General features: G+C 42.6%; 1 protein-coding gene across 1 annotated transcript in view; it reads left to right on the top strand.

Annotated features, from left to right (window-relative positions):
* Nucleotides 1-27,440, top strand: part of CDK6 (cyclin dependent kinase 6) — a 93,080-nt gene that overhangs the window by 41,044 nt on the left and 24,596 nt on the right. The window contains exon 4 of the mRNA XM_066627579.1: nt 24,333-24,442. Coding sequence (XP_066483676.1) covers nt 24,333-24,442 — 110 coding nt within the window. The remainder of the gene's footprint in view (nt 1-24,332; nt 24,443-27,440) is intronic.

Genomic DNA, 27,440 nt, shown 5'->3' with positions numbered 1-27,440 from the left:
CAGTTAACATCTTCTTGGGGTTGTACTTGCATTTCCTCTTTCGGCACCTGCCTGATTTGTTAGGAAGCAAGGGAAGGGATTGTAAAATACTTTTGTTTACTTACTGAAAATGTGTTCAGATGGCTTTCCCAGCCTTCAAAGCGTTGCACCAAGTTTTTAAAAGCAGTCAACTAAAACAAAACAACAATGGTAGGGAAAAAAGACCTCCCCCAAAGTGACTAAGGGCCCAATCCTATCCAACCTTCCAGCACTGATGCAGCCACAATGCAGCCCCAGGGTGAGGGAACAAGCATTCCCATACCTTGAGGAATCCTTTGTGATTGCCTTCCCACCACAGGATGCAGTGCACACCCCATTGGCACAGCTGCACTGGCACTGGAAAATTGGATAGGATTGGACCCTAAGGCTGCAATCCTAACCACACTTTCCTGAGAGTAAGCCCCATTGAACAAAATAGGACTTACTTCTGAGTAGGCCTGGTTAGGATTGTGCCCTAAATTCACCAAATGTTTGCCAATTACTTTTTTTTTTTTTTTTTTTACAAAAGTCATATGGCAACATGAAAAATAATAAGAGATGGATTCCTTGCTCATATATAAAATCAGGCTATTGCAAATTCTGGGGCCACGACAGCAGAAAGTTTCTCACTGTCAGAGTTGAGCAGATGAAGCTACCTCCCGCTCAGTCAGAGTGTTGGTCGGTATCACTTAGTATTGTTTTCACTGACCGACAGCATCTCCCCAGGGTTTCAGACAGGGGTCTTTCCCAGGCTGATCTGGAGATTCCAGGAATTGAGACTGGGGCCTTTTGCAGGCAAAGCAGGTGCTCAGCCACTGAGCTACAGTCCTTCCTTCTAACCTGCTAGTTCTAACCTCTCATTATAGGACCACCTGCAGTCTTGGAGGTTCTGCTGTTGGGATAGAAAATGTGGGATGTAACTGCTATAATAAATAGATTTTACAGCAGTGATTGATGATCTGACCATTATACAGGCTGATATAAGGAACTGGTCCCTCTGACAGTGATTTATTTAAAATATTTGTACCCTGCTTCTTCTACATACAAAGACACTTACAAGTCTAAAATATAGAGCTATACAACCATGCTAAAACAGAGAAGACAACACTTTGAATAAAGCTTCAGGAACATCTGGTCAGAAGAAAAGCTACCTTTAACAAGAAGGTCTTCAGGTGGCAATGAAAACAGTGCATGGAGGGAGAGAAGTGGAGGTCACAGGCCAAAGTGCACTGGTGGCTGGTCCCATACTAGTAGGATGTGGTTGCTTTTTCCCAAACAGTTAGTTTTCATTATCTGGTAGGGCTAGATTCCTGGAAACCCTAACAGATAAGAAAATCGCAGATATTGTATTGTATTGTATTGGCAACCTTCAGTCTCGAAAGACTATGGTATCGCGCTCTGAAAGGTGGTTCTGGCACAGCGTCTAGTGTGGCTGAAAAGGCCAATCCGGGAGTGACAATCCCTTCCACACCGGGAGCAAGTGCAGTCTGTCCCTGGTCTGTCTCCCTGGCTATGGGCCTTCCTTCTTTGCCTCTTAGCCTCAGACTGTTGGCAAAGTGTCTCTTCAGACTGGGAAAGGCCATGCTGCACAGCCTGCCTCCAAGCGGGCCGCTCAGAGGCCAGGGTTTCCCACTTGTTGAGGTCCATCCCTAAGGCCTTCAGATCCCTCTTGCAGATGTCCTTGTATCGCAGCTGTGGTCTACCTGTAGGGCGCTTTCCTTGCACGAGTTCTCCATAGAGGAGATCCTTTGGGATCCGGCCATCATCCATTCTCACGACATGACCGAGCCAATGCAGGCGTCTCTGTTTCAGCAGTGAATACATGCTAGGGATTCCAGCACGTTCCAGGACTGTGTTGTTTGGAACTTTGTCCTGCCAGGTGATGCCGAGGATGCGTCGGAGGCAGCGCATGTGGAAAGCACTCAGTTTCCTCTCCTGTTGTGAGAGGAGAGTCCATGACTCGCTGCAGTGCAGAAGTGTACTCAGGACGCAAGCTCTGTAGACCTGGATCTTGGTATGTTCCGTCAGCTTCTTGTTGGACCAGACTCTCTTTGTGAGTCTGGAAAACGTGGTAGCTGCTTTACCGATGCGCTTGTTTAGCTCGGTATCGAGAGAAAGAGTGTTGGAGATGGTTGAGCCAAGGTACACAAAGTCAAGGAAAATCGCAGATAACAAACCATTGATCTTATAGGATCAATGAAAGACCACATTCCCTACATTAATCCTATGGGATCAATGGGGTTAGGTACAAAGAGTACCCGGGGGGAGGGGGACCTTTCCTGCCATCAGAAGATCCAGCAGAGACCCTTAGGAAGCCAGCAGAGTGCAACAAAAAGTGCCAAAATACCTCTGAATGCTGCAGAGACCTTCTGAATGACACCTGCAACCAGCGCAGACCCTTCTTAAATGACTGTCAGAAGCTTCCGCCTGCCATTTTAAAGTGGTTGGTACTGGTCACAGGCATCATTCTGAAGGTCCCTGCAGCCTCCCGAAAGGTCTCTGCAAAGCAGATAATGAGAACAGGGGTGCAGATAATGAGAGAAGGTAGCAATTCTGCTCCTTGCAGATAAACAAATTCACATATAAAGAGAACTGACTGTATCTGTTGTTTTTTTAAAAAAAATAAGCAACATTTTGCACCTGCTGAAGTTTTTTAGCTGTCTTAAAGGGTGGCTTCACATAAAACACATATCAGTAGTCAAGCTTGGAGGCTGCAAAAGTACAGGTCAGCTTGGCAAAGTATTCTTAATCTAGAAGGTATGGAACTTGTGCAATAGCTATTGACAGTATAGTTTTCCTGGAGGTCTTCCCCAGGCCTCCTAATGCCTTATAAGGCATTAAAAATGTCACTTCCAGTTTCACCGAAAAGTTTCACTGACTTCGGATTTCATGGAAATCATGCGTTGTTGTTTTTTTTAAAATACTCTTAGAGCTCAGAATACTCCCTGCCTCTGCTGAGCTCAGAAGCCCCTCTGGAGGCAAGGGGAGCAGAGCTTCCCTCCCCTCTGGGGGGGGGGGGCAGGGTTGGGAGCCATATCTGCAGTTTCAGCTATCCATGTGGGGTTCTGGAACAGAACCCCTGCTGGGGTAAGGGGGCATGCCTGTATATTATGCCTAAAGAGTCCCTGGCAAATGCCAGTCCAAACTCTTTCTGAGGACATTCACAAAAGGAGATTTCATAGCATCTCTAGGTAACTTGTTTTCATGTTTAAATTCTTTTTAAGTAGTAGAAGCTTCTCCCTGATGTTTAATCTAATCTCTCATGTTAAAAACTATTTCTTCTGACCCTTCCCTTGGTGTGGAGGATGAACACTTTCTGAGTCACTTAACAGTAATTCCTATACCAGGTAGAGAACTTTGTGTACCAGTGATAGTGTACACAATGAAGTTATAAAAAGTCCCTTGTCAGTGCTATCATTGTGATCAGTTGACATGTGAACTCTGTGTCATTTCCTAAAATGAGGCAGTTGCTTGCAGCCAGATAAACTCAGAGAATAATTTCTTGAAGTATCAGTTCATTCCCAAGATACATCCTCATTCTCTGACCACAAAGGAACTCTTCTAGTGGAACGGAAAGAACCATGAAAGTACAGCAGCATAAAGAATTAATCCAGCCCTAGTTTGCTGGGTGCTGCAAACTGATAACTTCAAAGCAGTTTATCTGTGATCGTTGGTTACTTCCCAAACAGTAAAGAATTCTTTTGGCAGCTAACTCTTCTGGGCATATTGCTGTCATTTACAACTTCCTTGAATTCCCTCTAATAAGTGAATGAAAGCCTCCGAATAAATTGGTGCATGTTTAGAGAGAGGACGGCAGTCCCAGATCTAGCAAAGCTGAGAACTGATAGACCTGCAGTGAACTTCTGCAGTGAACCTGCAGGGAAGGGGGTTACATCACCCTGTTTTCATCCTTTGGGGATTACAACCCTGAGATGGGTCCCAGGCAGGTGACTGTTAGCTTCACAGTCTCCTGTCTCATTATACTGCCTGCTCATCACTGGCCCCCCCAAGCTTTTTGGGACTGGTCAGCTTCCCTTGACCCCACCCCTTCCTCTCTGGTGGGGTCATAAAGGTTCTAAAGTCTTATCTGCTCTGCCAGGCATTTGATGTGATATGAGATGAGCTGGCTTTGGTGCTGCTATATATTATAATGGGGATTTTAAAAAATCTGTTCTAAACAGCCACACTTTCAGGGCACTTGCTCATTCCCTTGGTTCAGCTTTACGTTCATTCTAACTTCTCCATATTGCATAATGCTTGTGGCCCCTAGCTTGCATGTCAGTTTTCAGGTAACAGTGGACTGAAGCAGATTTTCAATTTCTGGCAAGGATTGTGTCTAAAATGTGGATGCGCTGCAGAGCATATATTTGTACCTTGCAAATCATGTAAATACAATGTCTACTCTCGGGACTATAGGAAATCGGTCATACCACCAATGGAATGAATATGTATTAGGTAGTGTTTCTCAAACTGTGGGTCTGTACATACTAGGTGGGTTGCAAACCAATTTCAGGTGGGTCCCCATTCATTTCAATATTTTATTTTTAATTTATTAGACTTGATGCTACCATGGTATGTGACTGCTTTTGGGGAAATGTGACAGACCTGTATTTTTAACAAGCTGCTATGTATATTCTTTTAACAATGATAGTAAATGGGAGTTACTGCTGGGTAAGTGTTGGTAGGATTGTAGCCTAGGACTGCTAAAAATTTTCCTGCTTGATGAAGTAACTTCCTGTCATGACATCACTTCTGGTGGGTCCTGACAGATTCTCATTCTAAAAAATGGGTCCCAGTGCTAAATGTGTGAGAACCACTGCATTAGGTAACTGGACCTAGTAAAGGGAAAAGTTGGTTTCTTTTTACTTAGTTGTAAAAAAACATTTTAGGCTGTAATCCTATCCACACTTTCCTGGGAGTAAGCGCTATTGTGCACAATGGGACTTACTTCAGAGTAGACATGCATAGGATTGTGCTGTTAGGTATTGTTGAATCCTTCTCCTCTTTTGGTTCCCATGTTAAGCAACAAAAAGTGTGTGACTGGCAACAAAAAGTGTGTGACTGGAAACTGCTGAACTCAGTTTTGTTTTGATGCTGTCTTAAAAGCATTTACTTGCATTTGAAGAATCCAGTGATCCAAAGTAACCCATTAGCTTTAGAAATGTGTTTGCAGCAATTGTGAAGGCAAACTAACCTGACAGTTCTTGTGCCATGCAAATGAAATTGGAATGTCTCATTGCAGTGGAAATTACCTGGAAAAAGTAACGGCAAGACTCACTGAAGTCTGAAGAATGATGGGACTTTAAAAAGAAGTTCCAGTGTGTTTTGTATTTATATTGTTCAGTATTTATGTGCTGATATTTCATAAACTACCAAGGAGGCAACACTTGAATGTGTTAATAGCTCTCAGCATATTTGTTTATACTGTACACGTTTATATGGAAAGACAAATAGAACCTTTCCTAATATATAGTTGTGTTTGCTTAATTTCGGTGCGCATGTTTAGACTGAATCGTATAGGAATGTAGGAATGTAATAGTTGAACCCAGCATAGGCAGAGCATACTTGTGCATTTCAGTTCATCTTTATTAGATTCAGGTAAGCCTGTGACACAGCTGGCATAAACGCATTGTGGCTTCATAGATTTGTATAACCCAGTCATATTGCACATATATCACCTCCAGAACTTGTCACCTTCATGTTGACTTCACATTTTTTTTCTACAGGCTTTCACTGAAGATGTTTTCTGTGTGTGGCACTGCTGTGGTTAATGAATAGGTAATTTGGAAGCTTCAGTGAAACATAGGCATGGGTAGATTAAAACAATTTGTTACATGCGAGGCTATCTTTGTAATTTTGTACCGTCTGTAATTTTAAATGGTAATATTTTAAATAACTAGAGGCCCATCCGTCGTATCAGTTCTTGTGGGAAAATATGCTTCAGTGACTTACTGGCACTGGTTGTGGAATGTGGCATTTAAAAGTACCTTTTTACAGTGGGAAAGAATTTGGTCAAGAATAAACAGTCTGACCTTGTTAAATGGACCAAAGTCTGTACAGATCCTAGTTCCAGAAAGCTAGTTTCTAGCAGACTGTGAAAGAAAGCTCAGTTTGCAATTAATGCCATTAGGATTGCAGGTGGGGGCAGCGGGGAGAGGGGCTGAGCAGAATCTTGCAACACAACTTAAAACTGTGGAGCTATAAGGCCATGCTCTATTATACTATTGTCATGATACGTTCACATCACATTTGTGAGAAAAATGCTGTCAAAACTTAAATCTTTCTTATATTATCAGCCATTGGGAATAATAACTTGGGGCAAATGTCTTGGAGTGCCATGCCTGCAGTGGCAGCTCCATCTTCCTTGCCCCACCTGGAGACCTTTGGAGGGCCAGAGAGGCTGTGCGCCTTCCGAGGCCTCCAGAGGGCCTTTAAAGCACACTTCTGGTTTTTGAGCGAAAACCAAAAGTGACATTTTAAGGCCCTTAGAAAGTCATCCAAAAACTGGAAATGCACTTTAAAGGCCCTCCAGATGCCTCAGAAGGCCTTCTGAGGGCCACAGAGGCTGCATGTGGTCTCCTCTGGCCCTCAGAAGGCCCCCAGTGGGGCTAGCATTCTGCCGTCCTGGCCCTGGGAGCAGGTGCTACTTTGGGACAGGGAACTATGTCTTCTTTTTTCTTGCTGTATAAACCACTTTTTTTTTTTTGCTGAATAGTTGTAAATAAATGTTTAATAGTAATACTAGCAGCAACACACACATACACACAAACATGGGCCTGCTAAACACCAGTTGAAATGATAAAACTTTACATTTCTATTTCAAAGGGCCCAATTTTCATGTGCTGATTTTATTTTTAGATTCTTTTACTTTCTAAAGAAGGTAACTAAGCTGAAATTGGCTGCCTCTTTTGGCAAAAGAATACTTTGGGAAGGCCACATCCATGTTTGGCCATAAAACATGTCCACATCTCATAAAATACAGACCAGTTCATAATATACATTATCAGCATAACTTTGAGACATCCCAAGGCCCTTCAGTTAAGGCATACATGGATGAAAGGTCAGATGATGCAGGGATCTGCAGAATTTAATTTTCTGTTTCAGACAAAAACCCTGTAACAATTTCTCTAAGTAAATAATCTGAATATCAAAACAGTTTGAAACTTAAAGTGCTCAGTATTTAATCATTTTTTAATGTTATCAATGCAAGATAGCTAAATTTCTCCTCCTAAAATGTCAGTTCATATTAATCTTGTGAACTTTTCAAAGAACTTTTAGAGTTCTTTGAAAAGGTCATTTGGAATGTAGGTGAACCCATGGATATTCTATAGCTGGGCTTTCAGAAGGTGTTTGACAGAGCTCCAAGTGGGTGGTGGTGGTCCGCTCCTCCTCTTGGTGCCACTGGAAACTCCATGTCTTTGCTGGGGCTGGTTAAACAGAGACCAGTACCAGTGACAGGCCCCTGCAACAGATTGGCCGGTTTTCCAATGTCGCATCAAACTTGGATCAGATGAGCATGTGCTCCTGAAGAAAAACTAGGTGTCCTCCACAAATGACGCATTCAGGCGCAGAAGGGCCTTCAGTTGGGGGTCAATGGCAAATGACCAAAGGGCCTACCGACGCAGCGCTGGCTTGACACGCTGCACGGCAACATGAAAATCACCCACCTACACCTGGACCAAGCCCACGGCCGAGAGAAATGGCAACTTCAATCCAAAATATCTTCTTCATAAAAACAAGCTGTGTTTCCCTGTGCACCTACAGAGCTATCAGGGTCTGAGAAGAGAAGATGGTGGCATATTCCTAAAGGGAAACCTTAGTTATCAGTGGCATGAGAGGAGACAGAATTAAATATATATTTTTATATGTATAAATAATATATAAAAATACAGGTAACCTAAATTTAAATGTTCTCTCTCTTTGGAGTCTCTTGGGCATCATCCCCCAAAATTTAGGCACCTCTTTAATGATCAGTTTTTAATTAATCACCAGGCGCTAAATTTTCTTTTTATATTTCTGCTTCTTGGTTTACTGCACAGTTGAAATTCTTTCTCAGTGAATATGTGAAATATTACAGTCTGGATTAGCAATTACTATCACAGATGACATACCTTTGTTCTAGGCATTAGTGAGGATGGATATCCAACAAGGAACTTCTCCACCTCAATGAAATAATTTTTCCAAGCCAGCTATGAGACATTCCTAATAGTTAAACACAGTTTGTGATTTTATTTCTCTAGACAAAAAAAAAGTAAAAAAAAAAAAAGTCATGTTGGCACTTTTGAGTTCCGTTATTTCAGAATATTCTGTACTTCGGAATCCTGGGTAAGGGGTACTCAACCTATACTTACTTTCACTACAGGGTTGTTGTAAGCACTACATGAAGATAATACATGCTTTCAAATCCTCAGAAAGTAATGTGCTAATTGTAATAAAATAAAATCCATATCATCCAGAATTTGGTTAAGTGGCAAACTTGGAATCTTCACCTGCCACACATTGGTTACGCAAACCACTAGCCCCTCCCTCACTTACTTGACAGGCTTCCTTCTGCTCTGCCATCCTTCATTCTTTATGGTGGCCCTCTAGGAATTTGAGATGTTCCACTTCCTTCCTTCCTCATGAAGCCCTCTTGAGAAACGAAGTGTGACATCTCCATTCCTAGAGGATCCTTGTGAAGAAAAAAACTGCTGTATGTGACAGTGGAATTAGGGCCCAATCCTGAGCATCACGCACCAGCTCACCACCGGTGTGCACTGTCGCAAACATGCCTTATGGTACATTTGTGAGCCTTACTGCAGACCCAGTGCTGAAGCTAGCCCAGCGCAAGCCCACACTGGGCCAGCTCTGGCACTGGGTGGCAGAGAGGTGAATGGGGGGAGGGAGGGAAGAGGCATTCTGGGGTAGAGGGGGGACGTGTTGGGGGTGGGAGGGGGTGGAATCCACTGGATCCAGAGCCCCATGTGAGGCTGCACAACGCAACATGGGACTGCTTGATTCTGTGCCAGCTAAAGAGCCACCGCAGAATTGAGTAGCCCCATTTAGACCTACTTCCCTTACCCGGGGGACAGGAACAGAAGTCCCTTTCACCTGAGGGGCCGCCTGCAGCTGTCCTGCATGCTTAAGATGCCGTGGCAGCCATTTCTGGCACTGCTGCAGCCCTGTGTGCCAGGCAGCTCAGTATTGGGTTGCCCGTCAGTTGGTTATGATGGGGATATATAATTGAAATTGCATGTTGATGAGAAGAATTTTGATCTTCCGTTTCTATTATATCTAGAGCATGGAAAAAAGCAAAGGGACAGTCTATTTAGAATGACAGACTAAGGCATCCAAGAGAATGCCACAGACATACTTCTAAGCCCTGGAATTTCCCCCACTGTTGAGCTCTGCTTGTAACCAAGCCTGGTGGTGATCTTAGTACCATCCATATCCCAAAGAGTATGCAGATGGGCATGTGGGGTGGGGGAAGAGGTCTCTCTCTCTCTCTCTGTCTCTCTCTTGGTCCTTTCCTTCTGGAGCATTTACTTTGGCTTTTCATGTGAGGACTTTTATAATTAAAGGGGGGGAGTAAATTAATTACATGAATATTAAAAGGTTACTCATCCGTTTTAACATTTGGTCACAAGTTGGCTAATGAAAAGGAACTTGGGACTGGAGGCCTGCCATGCTGCTTCTCCTTTCTCTTTAGTGGGCCACATGCTGAAGCAATGATTGTGTGTGACAGATTCTGGGAACAATGCGTCTGCACACAGCTCATCCAGACGGAGCATGCTTTGCTAAATTACACCAATAGCAGGGTGGCCTACAGGCAAACAAAATACTGAAACAATACATAATAAAGTTTTTATTTGGTATTTCCTGTGAGCCTCTGCCAGTTGCCAGGGAGTGTTCTCTTCTCTGCTCTCTCTCGCTCTCTCCCCCCCCCCAAGTTTGGTTGTATTATTTGTTGACCACAGCTGGCAAAGAACCAAACTAGCAGGGACAGATAAGGAAGGAAGGGGGAAGAAGGGGAATGGCATCTGGACACTGAAGAAAAAAAAGCACCCAAAAATTACAGCATATATCTGGAATTTTCCGACTAACGATGTGCGGATGTGGTAGTGCTAGGGAAAAAGAGCCAAACTGAGCCTGCTTTGTTTGGTAAGAGAGAGGCCCCCTGTAACATTCCTTTTAGCTGTGTATATTTTGGCTTCAGTTGTGCAGTGTTAACTATATGCTGTGTATGGAGCAGATCAGTTGTTAGTTGCATGTATATATATTGATTTTATCGTAATAAATCACTGTCTGTGGTACATATAAAGTTTGTGAAGCGAAGCTGGAGCTGTTCTTGTGCTTAATAAATGCTTAATATTAAGAAGGGGGAAATGCAGGAGTTTGAAGCAACAGCTGCCTTTAGGGAACACACAGATGCAATGAATGCTGCCTTTTTAAACTCATCAATGAACTGAAAGAATTTAGAGCTAGCTGATGTAATTAAAAGGCCTGTGACTTAACATGGCTGCTTGGGATAAAAATAGGAAGTGCCATAACTAAGGAGCTTTGATATAACCTCTCTGTTCTGCGCATCATTCTGAACAGTTGAGCAATTGACTGTTTGTTAAACCAGGAAGTTTTATGATTTGCTAAGTGCTACCACCACACGCCTCTCCCGCTACAGCCAACATGACTAAATGGGGGGTTAATAGTATTTGCAATACTTGAAGAGTAGGTTCTTAAAAGATTACAAAACAGATTTGCAGTTTAATAGGACATTTCAAAAAATATGGAAGACAGAAGAACAAAAAGCAAATTTCTTCTAAGGATTCAATCCTTAAGAACACTTTTTAGGGGGAAAGCCCTAGTGCATGCAGTGGGACTTAATTTTGAGTAAGCTTACATAGGATTGTATTACATGAATGCCACATTAAATGGAGAGGAGTGAAGATTTAACTAAACTTAAAGTGAGACGTGGTTGGAGTAATCAAATGAAGCAGCACAGGGAAAAGAGTGTTGGAGTCTGGGGAACAAATGTATCAGTGGCTATTAGTGATGATGGCTGTCTCCAGAGTCAGAGGAAGTATGTCTCTAAATATGAGTTGTTGGAATGCAACAGCAGAAGAGGGACTGTTGGACTACATGTCCCGCTTCTGAACTTCCCGGGGTGGAGGGTGGGGTGTCTCTTTGGCTGCTGTGGGAAACAGGATGCTGGACTGGATGGGCTTTTGGTTGGATCCAGCAGGGCCCTTCTTCCCATGAGTAGGATCTGACTAGGGGATAATGTTGCTGACTTTCTGGCAGGATACCAAATATATTTAAAATCTGTCAGGCAGACATCTGAAGCAAAGCTTTGGTCAGGCAAAGCATGGAGATTAACCAGTGGGAAAACGTGATACAGTAAATGTTTACCTATCACGCAGCTGTTAAATGCGCAGGAACCATGCCAAATAAAGTTGGCAACCCTAGCAGGAGTGATGCTGTACATAGGGGTGCTGTGGGAGCTGGGCAGATGGCGAGGAAACACTGTTAAAGGTCTAGAAACTAAATTAGCATATAAACAGGGTGAATGCATTTAATGAGGCTCCTAGGTTGGGAACATTTGTGGAAAATATAAAAAGTTTTTTATAGGGAGGACAGTTTCATAAAGTTTGAGAAGCACTGTGATAAAGCAAGTGGTAGGGGCATAAACTGAACTAGCAACAGAGGAATACTGTTTACTTTGGTTTACTTCTCCGAAAGCAGAGAACTGAAGATCTTTGAGGTACACCTATGTTCTCTGTGTGTATTGAATGCTCCCTTTAGCTCCAGCTTGACTTTAATTTCCAAGTCCAATTTCTTTAGAGAATATGCTAGGAGGAGGAATCGCCACTACCAGCTCCAGCAGTTCTCATTGGCTAGGCAGGAAGAAAGCATTTCTTCCTAAATTGGATGTTTCCTTCTCTCCTGCAGACTCAATATGCTGTTTCACAACCCTGTAATCTAAAGTCCATTGTTTGCAGCTGGAACCTTCAGGCTTTGAGGCACACAGAGAGAGCATGTCTACATCTAGCACAAGTGACCTTTTGCGGACAGAGAAGGATGCTCTTTCCTGTGACCCTGATAGAGGATTTGGAGTGTAGTGTTATCCCTGCATTCCCTAGCTGTCACAATCTGACAGGTTTATGCTTGCAGGGGGGTGATTGTGCTTCCAGGGAAAGGTATTTCCTTCCTAGAACTCCTGTGCCCGCAGTCTCCAATGGGTTAACAAGGGAGCTACTTTGAAAACAGAGGCAGAAGGTCATTGTCGGCAACAGCAAAGGCTTTTGGAGCCTGCCATCAAGAGCCTTTCACCCTGCACTTCCCACCCAGGGGATTGTAAACATTGGCTCGCAGCCATGGTGTTCTACAGAACCTCTCTGTCCTACCCATACATATGGTTACAGGTTTTAATCGAAGTTGCAGCACAGAAAGTTATTTCTCCATGTCCAGAGAATGTTCCTCTTCTGCAGAAATAGAAGGGGGAAATGCATTGTAGCTATGCTGGAATTTTAAAGGGACCACAGAGATAGGCTTGTTTCATAGTATATCACATGTAACATAGCAGCCTTTCTCCAGTAAAACTGTCTCAACTTCGAGGAATTTGTAGAATGCTGTCACTTAATCAGTAGCCACAAGAGCCCTTTTATCTGGTGTTTGTTGGTAACTAGCAATATCATTCTTATCTCGTTGTCCTTTACTGAATGTAATGCCCTCAAACATGAGAACTAGAAACATGAAAGCACTTATTACCTTGAACATTCTTTGTGGCATCCCGTGTTAGTTTTTTACCCTTTAACTTGTAAAAAGAAGGTGCAGTTCCAAAATGGATTATAAGCTTGCTAATAACATGTAAGTGAGCTAAATAGCCTTTAATTCCAAGTATGAAGCCTGAATTGTAGACATACTGTAATAGGGAGACCTATATATAGAAGGTGTGATGGAAGAGTGCTTTCTTGATCCATTTCAATAAATCCAGCCTGCAACCCTGGCATACAGTGCTCCCCTCCCCCCAAACATGCCCCCTTCAGTGACACTTCTAGGATGAGGGAATTTCAAACTAATTACCAACTTTTTCTTGGAGCTGGATATTGCTTATTTGATATGTTTGTCATTTGTGAATGACCAGCTTTCTCAAAGCATTTACTCTTCCCTTATCATAATGTCCCATCTTGCCAACATCATCATCAAGAATATTTGTATACTGCATTTCAACAAAAATAGTTCACAAAGTGGTTCACAAAGCTGAACAAATATGTAATAATTTATAATAACAGTGTTAATGCATAATAAAAGCTACTTTGTACCTACTATGAGCCTGTTGATAGCTCATCGCTGTTGAAGACTACGTTCAAAGGAAATAGTGGCACTGGTCACCTGACCAGTTGGGCCTCTTGTTAGCATTGGCTGATTCCACATTAGCTTCTCTTAAGTACCTCAGCCTTCATGGAAGCTGAATGGACCAGCAGGTCCCTCAAGCTAAGCTTCTCCTTCCCTAGCATACCTTTGGATCAAGAAGAATTCTTTCTGATGGAAAGTGTCCAATTTTACCCATTCTTGGGAGAAGTGCTACCCCTTGTGTTGCCCAATGCAGAAATGTGAATCCTCGGTTGTAGTGGTTCTCAAATGTTTAGCACTGGGACCCTATTTTTAGAATATAAATCCATCGGAACCCACCAGAAGAGATGTCATGACATCATCAAGCAGGAAAATTTTTTAACAATCCTAGGCTGCAATCCTACCCACGCTTACCCAGGAGTAAGTCCCATTGACTATCATTGTTAAAAGCATATTCGTTGTAGCCTGTTAAAAGTACAGATCTTTCCAAATGTAGTCACATACCATGGTAGCATCAAGTCTAACATATTAAAAATAAAGAAATGAATGGGGATCCACCTGAAATTGGCTTGTGACCCACCTAGTGGCTCCTGACCCAGTGTTTGGGAAACACTGCTCTGTTGTCAATGTCTAAAGCAGCCATTTTCAAACTTTTTCAGCTCATGGCACACTGACAAGGCACTAAAATTGTCAAGGCACACTAGCAGTTTTTTTACTTACATTAAATTACTACATTACAATTAATATTTAATTAATGCAATTAATACAGTCAAATCATTACATGACAAAGGGCACAATCCTAACCAGGTCTAATTCAGCTGGGGGGGGGGAGAGAATGTGAGGAAAGTGATTCTGGACCTTTGAAAGGTGCAGAGGAGTGAAGGGAGGGAAAGTAAGAGAGGTGCTAACTAAAATTATGAGATTTGGGGGGGGGGTGTGCCTGTGGGAGGGAGTGGGGTGGGGAGAAGTGCCAATTGTCTGCTTCTGTATTTAAGAAAAAAGAGTGTGACCGAAAGCCCAATCCTAGGCAATATGTCTACTCAGAAGTAAGCCCCCTATAGTTAATGGGGCTTACTCCTAGGTAAGTGTGGATAGGATTGTGGCCCAACGTCCTTCCCCTAAAAGGCAAAGGACAAGGCAGGGAGGGTTGCTTTGGGGAGTTGCAGGCAAACTGGGGCACCAGGACCCTTTTAGCCAGCCAGTTCTTGGGCTGGTGGCCTCAGCAGATGCGCTCCCTTCTGACCTGCTAGTCTGCTCCTGCCTCCCTCCTTCTCACTCACTCCATGGACCTCCTCCGGGCTTCTCTGGCTGCCCAATCAGCTCGCGGGGTGGACTTGCTACCCAATCCTAGGCGTGCCTACTCAGAAGTAAGCCCCATAATAGTAAATGGGGCTTACTCCCAGGTAAATGAGGATCGGGTTGCAGCCTTCTTGCCCTGCAGCAGGAGATGCAAAGCAGCCTTGACTGCTCCTTTTCTACCAGAGCGGCTGCTACCTGCTGCCTGCCTCCTCTGGCCCTGGGGCACACCTGAGACAGCCTCGTGGCACAGTGGTTGAAAACCGCTGGTCTAAAGATTTAGAACCATAGTACCATAGAAATACTTTATAATGTCTTTTCTAATGAAATGAGATGCTATATTTCGGTCTTCTCCAACAGTAATTATTTGTTTGTGCAATTAACCTAAGCAAGCAACTTCAATCCTAACTTATCAGAGGCATGTTCTAATTTCCAGTCCTTTCTGGCCTGAGTCCCACTTCTCAGGCCCAAGCCCTCACTAGGGCCTCTGCAACAAAACTGAAACTTTTAGGCCTTGAAAACTTCTCGCCTGGCTCCTTAAAGGCACAGTACGCAACACTTTCTGCCTTTTCTTGCCTGCAGTTGCTTGTGTTCTTGGCTGCTCTGAGCTGCTACTCAGCTCTTTGATGGGAGCTGGTGTACCATAGTGGCTGAGACTGACACAAAACAGGACTTGCCTGCTTCAGTCTTAACTCATTTTTGCCTGGCCCACATTTTATCCCTGTTGCATATGTGCAACGTTGAGCAGAAACCTCTGCCATGAACTCTCAGTAGGTGGTCTTAGGCAAGCTCCTTCCCTTCAACTGCAATATGTAATGTAAGTAATAATATGTATGTACCGCAGTTTACGGAGTTGTGAAGGTGGCAGTAAGAAAATACATGTGAAGGGCTTTGAACACTCGAAAGCGCTATACAAATGTACTAAGGGTTATAATAAGAATTATAGTTATTTTTATTATCAGTGGTGTCACAGCCCACCTGATGTTTGTTCTGGAATTTTTGGGTGCTCACTAATTTTAGCTCTACCCAGAGCTTAAGAGCTAGTAAGATATTGTCGTATAATGTTTGATGTTCCTAGCAGTTCAGCTCGTTGCAGTTGTTCAGCTGTTGTCAATGCCTATATTGGTCAGATATTTATGGGCCACCAATGACAGTAGGGGTGGTGGTTGTTTTCTTTCCCCAAACGCTCAGTATCTCAATTTCCAGGTGTTTGTATTTTGTGATCTTTTCCTGTTATTGTTATTATTACAGGTAATTATCCCTTATCCGGGGTAAAGGATATCCCTTACCTTATCTCTTATCCCTTATTATCCCTTATCTGAAATCCGGACTGTTCAGAAATTCAGGCATTTTTGTCCAAGACTTTTTTTTAACTCCACCCCCCACCAGCTGTGCTACTCACGAGCAGCGAACATTTGGTTGTATGCAACTTTCATGTGCTCAGCACAACTCAGTGAGGAAGCCAGCAGGGATTTTTTCGGCTGCAAAAAACACGATATATTATGAGGCATGATTCAGCGCTAAACCTGCTGTTTAAGTTTTGTGCGGGCGCAGCACAGGCTCAAAACCAGCCTATGTGCCTAAGCACTCTGGTGTTACTAAACATCATTTAGGGTTACTAAACACTCTGATGTTACTAACCTTAGGTGAGTGGGTATAAGGAAGGTTGGGATAGGCAAGATCTTGCCCAGGCACATAGAGGCAGCTCTGTGATTCCAAAGGCATGGTCCAGAGGTGTACATTTTAAGGTAGAACATTGCAAAGTCCTGTGCCAAAGCAGGTGTTCAAACCCCATGAGTGAGCAGTTGCGTGGCAGAAGATATTTTAAAAGTAGACCCTGCACAAGCAGGGTGGTGGCAACGCACAGCTCAGCAAATACTGATTGCTTCATAGACGGAGCATCTCCTTAGCATGTGGCCTTCTCATGCTGCTTAACTGTTTTGCAGTTCATGGGGGAAGGTAGGAGGATAAAGCAGTCTGTGTCTGTTGGTAGTTATTCCCGCTTTGTAAATGAATCCTCAAGGTTGTGAGTGTGCCAAAAGTTTTGGTAGCCTCCCTTCCTCTGTAAACTTGTGTTTGCCAGTTGTGAAAGAACCCAGGTTTGTAAAATGTCCCTGCCTAGTTGCCCCTATAGGGATATCCTTTCTCATAAAAGTTTGGATAAGCAAATTCTATGCCACAAAACTGAGAATAAGCTGCATATAGGTGCTTAGGAGTGTATGTTTGTTGTGTGTGTATGTGTATTTGTCTGTTTATAGAAATTTCCAGAGAGCTGTTGATAGCAGCAAAACCAAGAGCCTTGAAGCATCTTAAAGACAAACCAATTTCTTGCATTGTAACCTTTTGTGGACCATAGTTCACTTCATCAAGTGCACATTCACTGATGCATCTGTGGATCATAGTCTGTTGCTAAAATAAACTAATTAGACTTTAAAAGTACTACATACCTCTTTGTTTTGTGGAAAATTTTCCTTTTTACGTGACAGACTATTTGACTTTTTGGAAAAGTGTTTTAGATTATATAATATACGTAGTTTTGCGCAGTTGAATTCTCTGAAATATGCCAATATGCAGTGTTTACTAGTCTTGAGGTAAACACAGTAACCAGTGCTTAGGAACTATTAAGACCCAGATCTGTCTAGTAACAACTGCGTAGATGTGCCTACTGCATGTGACTTGATACAAAAATCACTATATCGAGATGAAGTACCTTCCGCTGGTGTTTACATACACACACACAAGCACATATTTAGAACGGATATACCTAGAAATACTAAAACAGTACCAACATTCTAGGTATGTGGTTCTTCCTAGAAATATAGCACAAGATTCTGATTAGTGTTTTGGTTAAGCCATCAAAGGAAATGAGTGACTGTTCTATTCATTGACTTATCTTCTGTAACTATTCTGTCTTTTTTTTTCTTTCTTTCTTTCTTTGAGTTATAATGCCTTAGTGCAGGATATTTCACAATACATACTGAATTGAAAGTGCTATGTTAAGTGAAATGTTGGGAGCTCCTTTAGTTATTTGGCTAGTTTTCTTTTTAAAAAGCAAAAAACCTTGTTTTGGTTTTTTTGTTCCTCCAATAACAGCAACAAGATGTACTGAACAGGTGATCAGTACAGAAAGTTAGATATTGAACTATCGTGAAAGCATGATATATCATGCTTTATATCATCGTAAAGCATGATATAAAAAGATTAGATGCTACCTTTTGCATGCATTCTGCCATAAAACAATTGTACTTCTTAATAATCAAAGAAAATTACAACTGCTTTCCAGATGCCAAAGGTGGAATCACACAGCTATCACATAGAAAAGATTAGTTATCTTTCTAGAGATCTTGCTTAGAATGGATGGAACCAGGTTCAAAGACAAGAATTTTTGGATGGTTTCTGTCACCCCAAGATTCTGTTAAAGATTTTAATAATTATCATGAGAGGAACCTGTAGCTGTGTTACAACAAAAGCACAGGCTTTTGCATGAAGTTCTAGTTGCTTAGAGCAAGGGTGCCCAAACTCCGGCCCTGTGGCCACTTGTGGCCCTCAAGGCCTCACAATGCGGCCCTCAGGGAACCCCCAGTCTCCAATGAGCCTCTGGCCCTCCAGAGATTTGTTAGAGCCCACACTGGCCCGACGCAACTGCTCTCAGTGTGAGGGCGACTGTTTGACCTCTTGTGTGAGCTGTGGGATGAGGGCTCTCTCCACGGCTTGTTGTTTCATGTCTGTGATTCAGTAGCGGCAGCAAAGGAAAGGCCAGCCTTGCTTTGTGCAAGGCCTTTTATAGGCCTTGAGCTATTGCAAGACCTTCATTCATTCATGTAAGTTCATCTTTAATATATTCGTTTATGTAAACTTATGTAAATTTATTCAAATTTTAAATGTAAATTAATTCTTTTTTTCCCTGGCCCCCGACACAGTGTCAGAGAGATGATGTGGCCCTTCTGCCAAAAATTTTGGACACCCCTGGCTTAGAGACATCCTAAGTCCCTGGCATCCTCAGACAGTGATTTTAAAAAACCTGTTTGAAACTCTGGAGAACTTTGCCAATCATTGTAGAAGTTCAAGATACTGCCCAAATATTGTTCGCAGAAGCTCTTTATCCAACCCATGTGATATTTGGGCTCTCCCAGAGCTGCCCTTTCTGCAGTGCCACTTCTGCCAAGGCTTTGGGAAGGAAAGACAGAAGGAGGTGGAAAAGGGAGATGCTGCTGAGGCTTTGGGAAAGCCCAATCCCCACACAGGCCACCCAGTTACTACAGCTGTGCTACTTCTGCCAAGGCATCACTTTGCAGAGCTGTGGTTTGACACCTCAGCAGAAGCAGCACTGCTGAAAGGGTGGCCCACGTGATAATTAGGTTCTCCAATGTGATCAAGATTTGCATATTTTCTCTTTGGTCATTTGTAGCTAATGAGTTCATAGGTGAGAATACAGTTCTTATTTCTGGCCATCATCTACTTATTAATGATCTTACTTCTGACCCTTAGAATCATGAATGCTATTTGGACCACTGCGTGAAACAACTTTGGAGTTGGCAACCTTCAGTCTCAAAAGACTATGGTATTGCACTCTGAATGGTGGTTCTGGAACAGTGTCTAGTGTGGCTGAAAAGGCCGATTCGGGAGTGACAATCCCTTCCACACTGGGAGCAAGTGCAGTCTGTCCCTGGTCTGTCTCCCTGGCTATGGGCCTTCCTTCTTTGCCTCTTTGCCTCAGTCTCTTGGCCAAGTGTCTCTTCAGACTGGGAAAGGTCATGCTGCACTGCCTGTCTCCAAGCGGGCCGCTCAGAGGCAGTGGGCCGCTCATTACAAGAGAAGCGGGCCGCTCATTACAAGAGAGTGTAATGTAATAACTTTGACACCCCTGGTATAGTCAGTATTGAGCTAGATTGACCAGTGATTTGACTTGGCTTGGCAGCACAACAAGTGAAAGAGATCTTGGAGTTGCAGTGGATCACAAGAAGAACATGAGTCAGCAGTGTGATAAAACTGCTAAGAAGTCAATTGCAATTTTAGATAACATTAGTAGAACCGTAGCTTCCAAGTTGTGGTTCCGCATTACTCTGCATTGGTTAGACCTCACCTGGGCACCTCACTTTAAGAAAAATGCAGCCAAACTGGGGTGGGTTCATAGCAGAGTGACGAGGATGATCAGAGAGCTGGAGAACAAGCCCTGTGAACAAAGGTTGAGGGAACTTGGTTTGTTCAGCCTGGAGAAGAGAAGGTTGAGAGGGGATATGATAGCACTCTTCAGATACCTAAAGGGCTGTCATATGGAAGAAGGGGCAATTTTGTTCTCAACTGACTCTGATAGTAGAACTATCAGTAGTATCTATCTAGTAGAACTAGATCCAACAGGTACAAACTGCAAGAGATTCCAACTGGATATCAGGAAAAAAATTCCTGATGGTAAAGGCAGTTTGGCAGTGGAACAGATTGCCAAGGGAAGTGATGCACTCTCCCTCACTGGACAAGCAGAGACTTGACAAGCACCTTTTGGAGATAATGTAGGCAAATTTCCTGCTATAGGCAGAGGGTTGGACTAGATGACCTATTAAGTCCCTTCCATGATTCTATGACCTGATGTAAGGCAATTTCATGTGTACACTGCAGAATAGAATATCTTACATTTGGCAAGGTGGTGTTTATGATAATGGAGTGGTCCCCAGTAATGAAATAAATGGGAAAGTCTAGGTCTTAGAAGAAGGTCTTAAAAACTCTTCCAGATCTTCTTTTCTTAAGTAGAAATACAATGTAATGGGAGATTAGCCGAGTTGTCAGTTTGATCTCTGATCACTCTAGGCCCAGAGTGTCAAATATAAGGCCTGTGGGCTGAATGTGGCCCTCAGAAGCAATTTATCCAGCCCCCCGTTATAATTGGGCTCTCCAAGTGTGATAATTGGGCTCTCTCATATCTTGAAATTATAAGTGTTGTTTGGTCCACTGTATGAAATGAGTTTGACACCCCTGCTCTAGGCTCTGCCTCGTTTATGTAGTGAAGATTTGTATTGTAACTGAAAACCAAAGATTTCTTTAAGATGGCATCTGGTTCTTTTTCCAGCATAACAGTGCTCAGGGACATTTCACAGGTCCATTTAGTATTAGTCTTATCATGATGCAATGCTGATGAGCAGGGGTGCCCAAACTCCAGCCTGGGGGACACCTGCAGCCCTCAGGGACTCCTAATCCAGCCCGTGGGAAGCCCCCAGATTCCAATGAGCCTCTGGCCCTCTGAAGACTTGCTAGAGCCCACACTGGCCCGACGCAACTGCTCTCAGCATGAGGGTGAATGTTTGACATCTCGCGCGAGCTGTGGGATGAGGGATCCCTCCATTGCTTGCTGTTTCGCATCTGTGATGCACCAGCAGCAGTGAAGGAAAGGCTGGCCTTGCTTTGTGCAAGGCCTTTAATAGGCCTTGAGCTATTGCAAGATCTTCATTCATTCATATTCATTCATTTTTAATATATTCATTCATGTAAATTTATTCAAATTTGAAATGTAAATTAATTCTTCCCCCCCCGGCCCCCGACACAGTGTCAGAGAGATGATGTGGCCCTCCTGCCAAAAAGTTTGAACACCCCTGCTTTAGAGTGAAAGGAAAGAGAAAATGTCTTCTCCATTATTTAGCTTACCTCAGCAAACCTTTGAATATATTTTAAAATAAAATGCAGAAGAGGAAGTTATAAGGTAGCTGTTGAGCTCACCATATCCTGTGTTCAGAATAATTGTCATTTCTGCTTATCTAGAACTGTGAATGGAAGATCCACAAATATTTGTTGGTTTCTCTGGGTGAGAGAGGGAGGAGATGGAGGGAAATGCATGAATCATGCTGCGTTTTTTCAGAGAAAATTCTTAAGAGTGAGAAAAGTTACCTGTGGTTATTGCTTGTGGGTGAGTTTCCAGAATGCAAGTGGACACATTTTGCCATTCTTAATTTAAGCCTCTAATATCAAGATTATGAACCATAAGTGCATAGTATCCTTCATGTTTTTTGCATCAAAACACTGCTGGTTTGTTTGCAGAATGAAGCTTTAAACAATTTCTGATCTGTTCCTGTGAAAGACTTTGCCTTTTCAGAAAGGCATAGCACCAAAAAAAAAAAATCCTATTTGAAATTAACTCCCAATTTGACTATCTCGTCACTCACCTGTGGCCTTCCATTACATAGGTGATGCATAAGTGTAAGCATTCAATGAAAAAGCAATGTTGCGGTGAAAAGCCGCTCCAGGCCATGCTTCTTACTTTGTGTAGCAACTTTGTGGGCAGCTTTTACTCAGTTGGCATAGGGGAATCAGAATTGTTTTCTTCTGGAAACATTCCTGTTGCAGGCAAATTACATTTTCTGAGCATTCAAATGACGTTTTGTTGCTTGGAAAATGCAAAAGTTTCCCCCCTTCCAGCTAGCATATTACTTGCAACTGTGATTGCTGTGTGGGGTGTGTTTGAGCAAATTGCATAAGGATGTATTGGCTATTGCCTGTACAAACCCCACCACTTCTCCCATTACCACATTGTTTTATGAGTTGTTGAGAAGTCTATGCTCTATTCTTTAAAAGATGAGGACTCCCTTTATCCAGCACTTAAGCACATTTCCTATCTCATTTAAAAAATAAACAGTGAACATGTTTGGCTAGGTCCTGCAACAAATTGCCCCTCTCCTGAATCAAGATCACCATCATTCATACACGTGGATGGGATATTATGCAGCTTGTTAGGATTAGTTTTGTGACAAGGGAACAATCATGTTTAAAAAATCTACCACAACCTTAATAGGAGGTACCTCTACTGCATTTTTCAAAGAAAAACAAAGAACAAAGAAAAATGGTAAGAATACTTTTATTACTTGCCACAAACTTAGCTATGTGAATAGCAGAAGAGAGCAGCTGTTATACTTATTGTCACCTTCTTCCGAGAACTACAGTCCTGGGAAGTTTGATTGTTACAGATATTTCGACTAACATAAAATTCATTCATGTTCCTCTCTGAACAAATTGCATTGGTAATAGCAAAGACTGAACCTTTGTCTCTTCCCTGGAAACCATCAGGGATGGATTTAGGGGAGGTAGAAATAAGAACATTTGGATTGATTGGGGCCTTGACTGGGGCACACTGAGAGCCCAATCCTATGCCTGACTACTCAGGAGTTAGTCCCATTATAGTCAATGGAGCGTACTCCCAGGAAAGTGTGGACAGGTTTGCAACCCGACTTACTTGAAATATTGTGTGTGATTGTTCCTTGTCTGTGTGATCTAATTGTAAGCATGAGCACCAGGGAAATGTGCAGTGTTCACTTTTTGGCATGCTGTCTCAGACATGTTTCAGGTCGTTGCCAGCGCATGACGAAAGCTGAATTATGTGCATGGTGGCAGTCCATCAACACACACATGTATTTCAAGTCACACATATCCAGTAGTCATTTGAATGAACCTAAGGAATAACTGAGTTCATATCTACAACCAGAAAAAGTGAATGGATTGCATTTACATTGTTCTTGTGTGGCAGGACCAGTTAACATGGTCATTTACGTCAAAAGTTCAGCTGTCTCAGCTTTCTTTTGCCCTGAGATTATTGAGCTGTTTCTAAAACAGATGTTATGAATCGAGATCAAAGTGCTGAAAGAATTTTCAACCAACCTGACCAGTTGTACAAATATCCTCGAACTTCCCTCCTTTATCCCTTCAGCATGTCCATTTGATAAATGTTTTGTGTGCTTGCTCTCATTTCAGGTAGTTCTGACCAGCAAATTAAGCTGAAGGCTTCATGCACACCGGTGTTTCTTTCTAAGAAATTCATGTTGTTTTTATACTTATTAAACCACGTTTCAAGTGCATTTTAATATATACTTCTCAAAAGCTCCAATAATATTTTTCTTTTCATCTTTGAATCTTTAAGTGTGCATGTATCTCACAGCAATGATCACAAATTATATTCCCAATTCTTTCCCTTCTATAGATTTATAGCTGGGGTGTCCAAACTTTTTGGCAGGAGGGTCACATCATTTCTCTGACTCTGTGTCAGGGGCCGGGGAAAAAAAGAACTAATTTATATCTAAAATTTGAATAAATTTACATATATGAATATATTAGAGATGGAACTTATATGAATGAAAGAAGGTCTTGCATTAGCACAAGGCCTATAAAAGGCCTTGCACAAAGCAAGGCCAGCCTTTCCTTAGCTGCCGCTGCTGCATCACAAACGTGAAACAGCAAGCGGTGGAGGGAGCCCTTGTCCCACAGCTCGCACAAGAGGTCGCACGCTGAGAGCAGTTGTGTCGGGCTCCAGCAAGTCTCCAGCGGGACAGAGGCTCATTGGAGACTGGGGGCTCCCTGCGAGCCAGATTGAGAGTCCCTGAGGGCCACAAGTGACTCCCAGGCTGGGGTTTGTGCACCCCGATTTATAGTGTTATTATTTTTAATTTTAGCCCTTAGACGTTTCCTTCAGTGCTTTCAATGTAAAAAGAAAATCCAGAAATCGTACAGCTGTTCAATGTAATTATAACTGCTGCTTATATTATTGATTGGTTTATATAGTTCCCATGATTTGGTGTAGGCAAAAATTAGAGGAAAAACTGTAAGTCAGAAAAATGCAAATGTGAGGAAAAGAGCTCTTCCTTCTTAGTTTCTTCCTTGACCTCAGGGATTTGTATAGATCAATTTTTTGGCTAAGAATTTTTCTCTTTGTATTGCAGGTTGTCACTTTATGGTACAGAGCCCCTGAAGTTTTGCTTCAGTCCAGTTACGCAACGCCGGTTGATCTTTGGAGCGTTGGTTGCATATTTGCAGAGATGTTCCGTCGAAAGTAAGGAATTATTTAAGTCCTCCATATTATTTCAGAAAAGCACACTGTTTTGTTGGCCAGGCAGCTTGTGGGCCTGGGTCTGATGGTGGTAAGTTCAGACATTGCAACTGGAGTGCAAATGGGTCTGGGAGAGTCCCTGCTAGATGTACACTAATTTTTTACTCAACAAAAATGTTGGCAGCAGATTTTGAGGAATTCATCTACAATTGGGTTTCTCCCCGGTTGTCATTCCTCCCCCTTAATGGATATCTTCTTTTAAGTTGTCACTCCATTCAAACAGTTTTTTGTCTAAATATTGCTGTGCTCCCAGTATACATAAACCTGGATTGCTGCAATGTTAATAACAAGGTTTGAAGTTGACTTATATTTTTTCCTCATCTTCATTCTTATTGATTTTTATCACCATTTAGTTATCTTTTTTCCAACATCGTCCTGGTAGAATAAGCAATTATGTAGACTTGCATTGTCTGAAGAGGTCTAAACCATGATGAACTCTGCTGCCATTCCACTTTTTGCTTGCTATATTTCTCAGGATTCCTTAAAGCTAAGTTGTCATGTCAAAACCATAGGAGACCTTATCCAGAACTGTATCTAAAACTGCATTCTAACTCATGGCCATGTGCAGGTGAACTCAGGGATGAAGTGTGGGTCACTTCAAGGAAAATAATCAAGACAATGTAGTGCTAAGAGAGAGCTTAGGCAGAGCTGAATACAGGTTGTTGTCAAGAAGACCCAATCCAAAGGAAGGAATAAGAATAAGATAAAGAAAACCTTATTATGAAAGGACACATGAAGTGGGGGAGGCAGAATTCTAAGGAGCGTTCTAAGGAGAGTCACAAAACTAGAGAGCAGCATTGGAAAGAATTGCTCTGTGATCAGATCAGGCTTCTTGTAGTTACGTCTAGCGGAGCCAACCTGGAAGACTCTTGTTGTATGTCTTTCCAGAGGGCTGTATGCCTTTCCAAAGGGCTGATGCTTGGAATACTACTGGGTCTAAGCACACATAATGATGTAATAATTCACCAAGCTGGGTTCTTGCTTCAGCCTCTGAGCTTCTCAGTTCTGGACCTGCACTGCTTAGTGACAGGGGAGAATGAAAAGCCCATCATGTGTTTGACTTCTTCACAATAACTAGATACCATTGTGCATTGAGTTGGAGAGAAAATCACTGCACTGTGAGAAAAATCACATAAAGAGTCATTCATTTATGCTGTTATAACTTTATATGGATTTCATTTGAGTATGAACTTGGATTAAAAATTACCTGTACAGCTGCTACTAACAGTCAGTTCATGGGATTTGATTCCTAGAACTTTACTTATGGCCTAATCCTATGCTGGCTGACAGCGTGATGTGCCAGCAGAGGTTACTTTATGGTGGTCACAAAGCAGCTTCTACTGTCACATGCTGCTGGGCCACTGACAAGGAGGTGAGATTGGCTTACAACATGTTGGCGGATGACTGAAGAGTTGCTGGAGCAGATAAATCCATGCAGGGGGTGGTATAGCGTGAGGGAGGAAAGAATGGGAGAAGGGGGGCAGGTTCAGCGATGGTAGTACATCTGCTTCCTGGGCCTGATCTGCCTTCCCGCATCAACAGCCTGGCACCAGCGATTGAGTTGGCACAGGTCTGAGTTGTTCCATGGTAGCTGCTAGGGGTTACCACAAGGCAAAGGAACTAACAGTCCCTTACCCCAAGGAGGCCCCTAGTGGCTGATCTAACCCCCCCCCCCCGGTGGAATACAGTGGAAGTTGCGCCAGCATTGCTGCATGGGGATTTAGTTAGGATTGGGCTACCTGACACAGATATTCGTCAACACATAAACACTCCAAACTAGCTGGAGTTTCTACTACCATTGAGAATCATGTTTAAATGTCTAGTTCTCCAGGGGAACTTCTGTTAAAGCCAATCATCATCATCATTATTATTATTAACAGTATTTATATACCGCTTTTCAACTAAAGTTCACAAAGCGTTTTACAGAGAAAAATCAAATAACTAAATGGCTCCCTGTCCCAAAAGGGCTCACAATCTAAAAAGATGCAAATGAATACCAGCAGACAGCCACTAGAACAGACAGTGCTGGGGTGAGGTGGGCCAGTTACTCTCCCCCTGCTAAAAAAAAGGAGCACCCACTTGAAAAAGTGCCTCTGACCCAATTAGCAGGGGTAAATCATCTACCACAATCTGAAGTTGCAAGAAGCATAGGAGCTTGGTGGCTGTTTGAGGATATTAAGTGTTATCGTGACGTTCTACAACCACAAATTAGATTTTATGCCCACCCCAGATAATCTTGATATGCTGATATTTAAGTGTTTCTCTGACAAGATATTATGCTGCATTCAGATTATATTTCTGAGCATAAGCTACTTTTTTTTCCTTTTTTGTACACTAGGGCAAAGGACTCTGCTAAAAATATTTTACTTTTCAGCAGACCAGTATGCCTTGTTGCCCTTCTTTGTCTGGTAGTGAAGCATGATTCAAGCTGTCATTGTTATTCTGTTACATTGAGAGGTCATTGGGTTAAATTAGGGGCCTGCGTTCATTCAGCCTTGATGATATAAGTCCAGGACTCCAGAAGAAAAGCTGAAAAAAAAACCTAATCTAATAGGCTTGCCACATGTCCAGAAATGAATTAAAATCCAGTTTCATTAGAGCTAGCTTGAAAGTAGTGCTGTCCTCCATCACATCTGTATGTCCAGAAAGGCAGAAGAACAAAAGAAAAACAGGGTTTACATGCAGAAGAATGTTGAATCTAGATGTTTCCCAGTTGCGGGGGAGGGAGAGGGTGGTCTTCGTCATACAGACTGTAGTGAACTTTTAGAAAGCCCACAGATGAATTAGTCTTTCAAGGAATGCTACCAGTTGTTCTAAAAATTGTAGACCCATCTCCAGTCTGGTTATAGAGGGATTTGGTTCAGTGATCACAAAATGACCTTTGCTGCTATTATGGGTAAATGTGCTTGGAGTACCAAAATGTCCCCTTTTTGGTTGTAAA

Source organism: Tiliqua scincoides, chromosome 5 (assembly GCF_035046505.1).
Source record: "Tiliqua scincoides isolate rTilSci1 chromosome 5, rTilSci1.hap2, whole genome shotgun sequence".
In the NCBI taxonomy this organism is placed as follows: domain Eukaryota; kingdom Metazoa; phylum Chordata; class Lepidosauria; order Squamata; family Scincidae; genus Tiliqua; species Tiliqua scincoides.
This window is presented reverse-complemented; position numbering and strand designations above follow the sequence as displayed.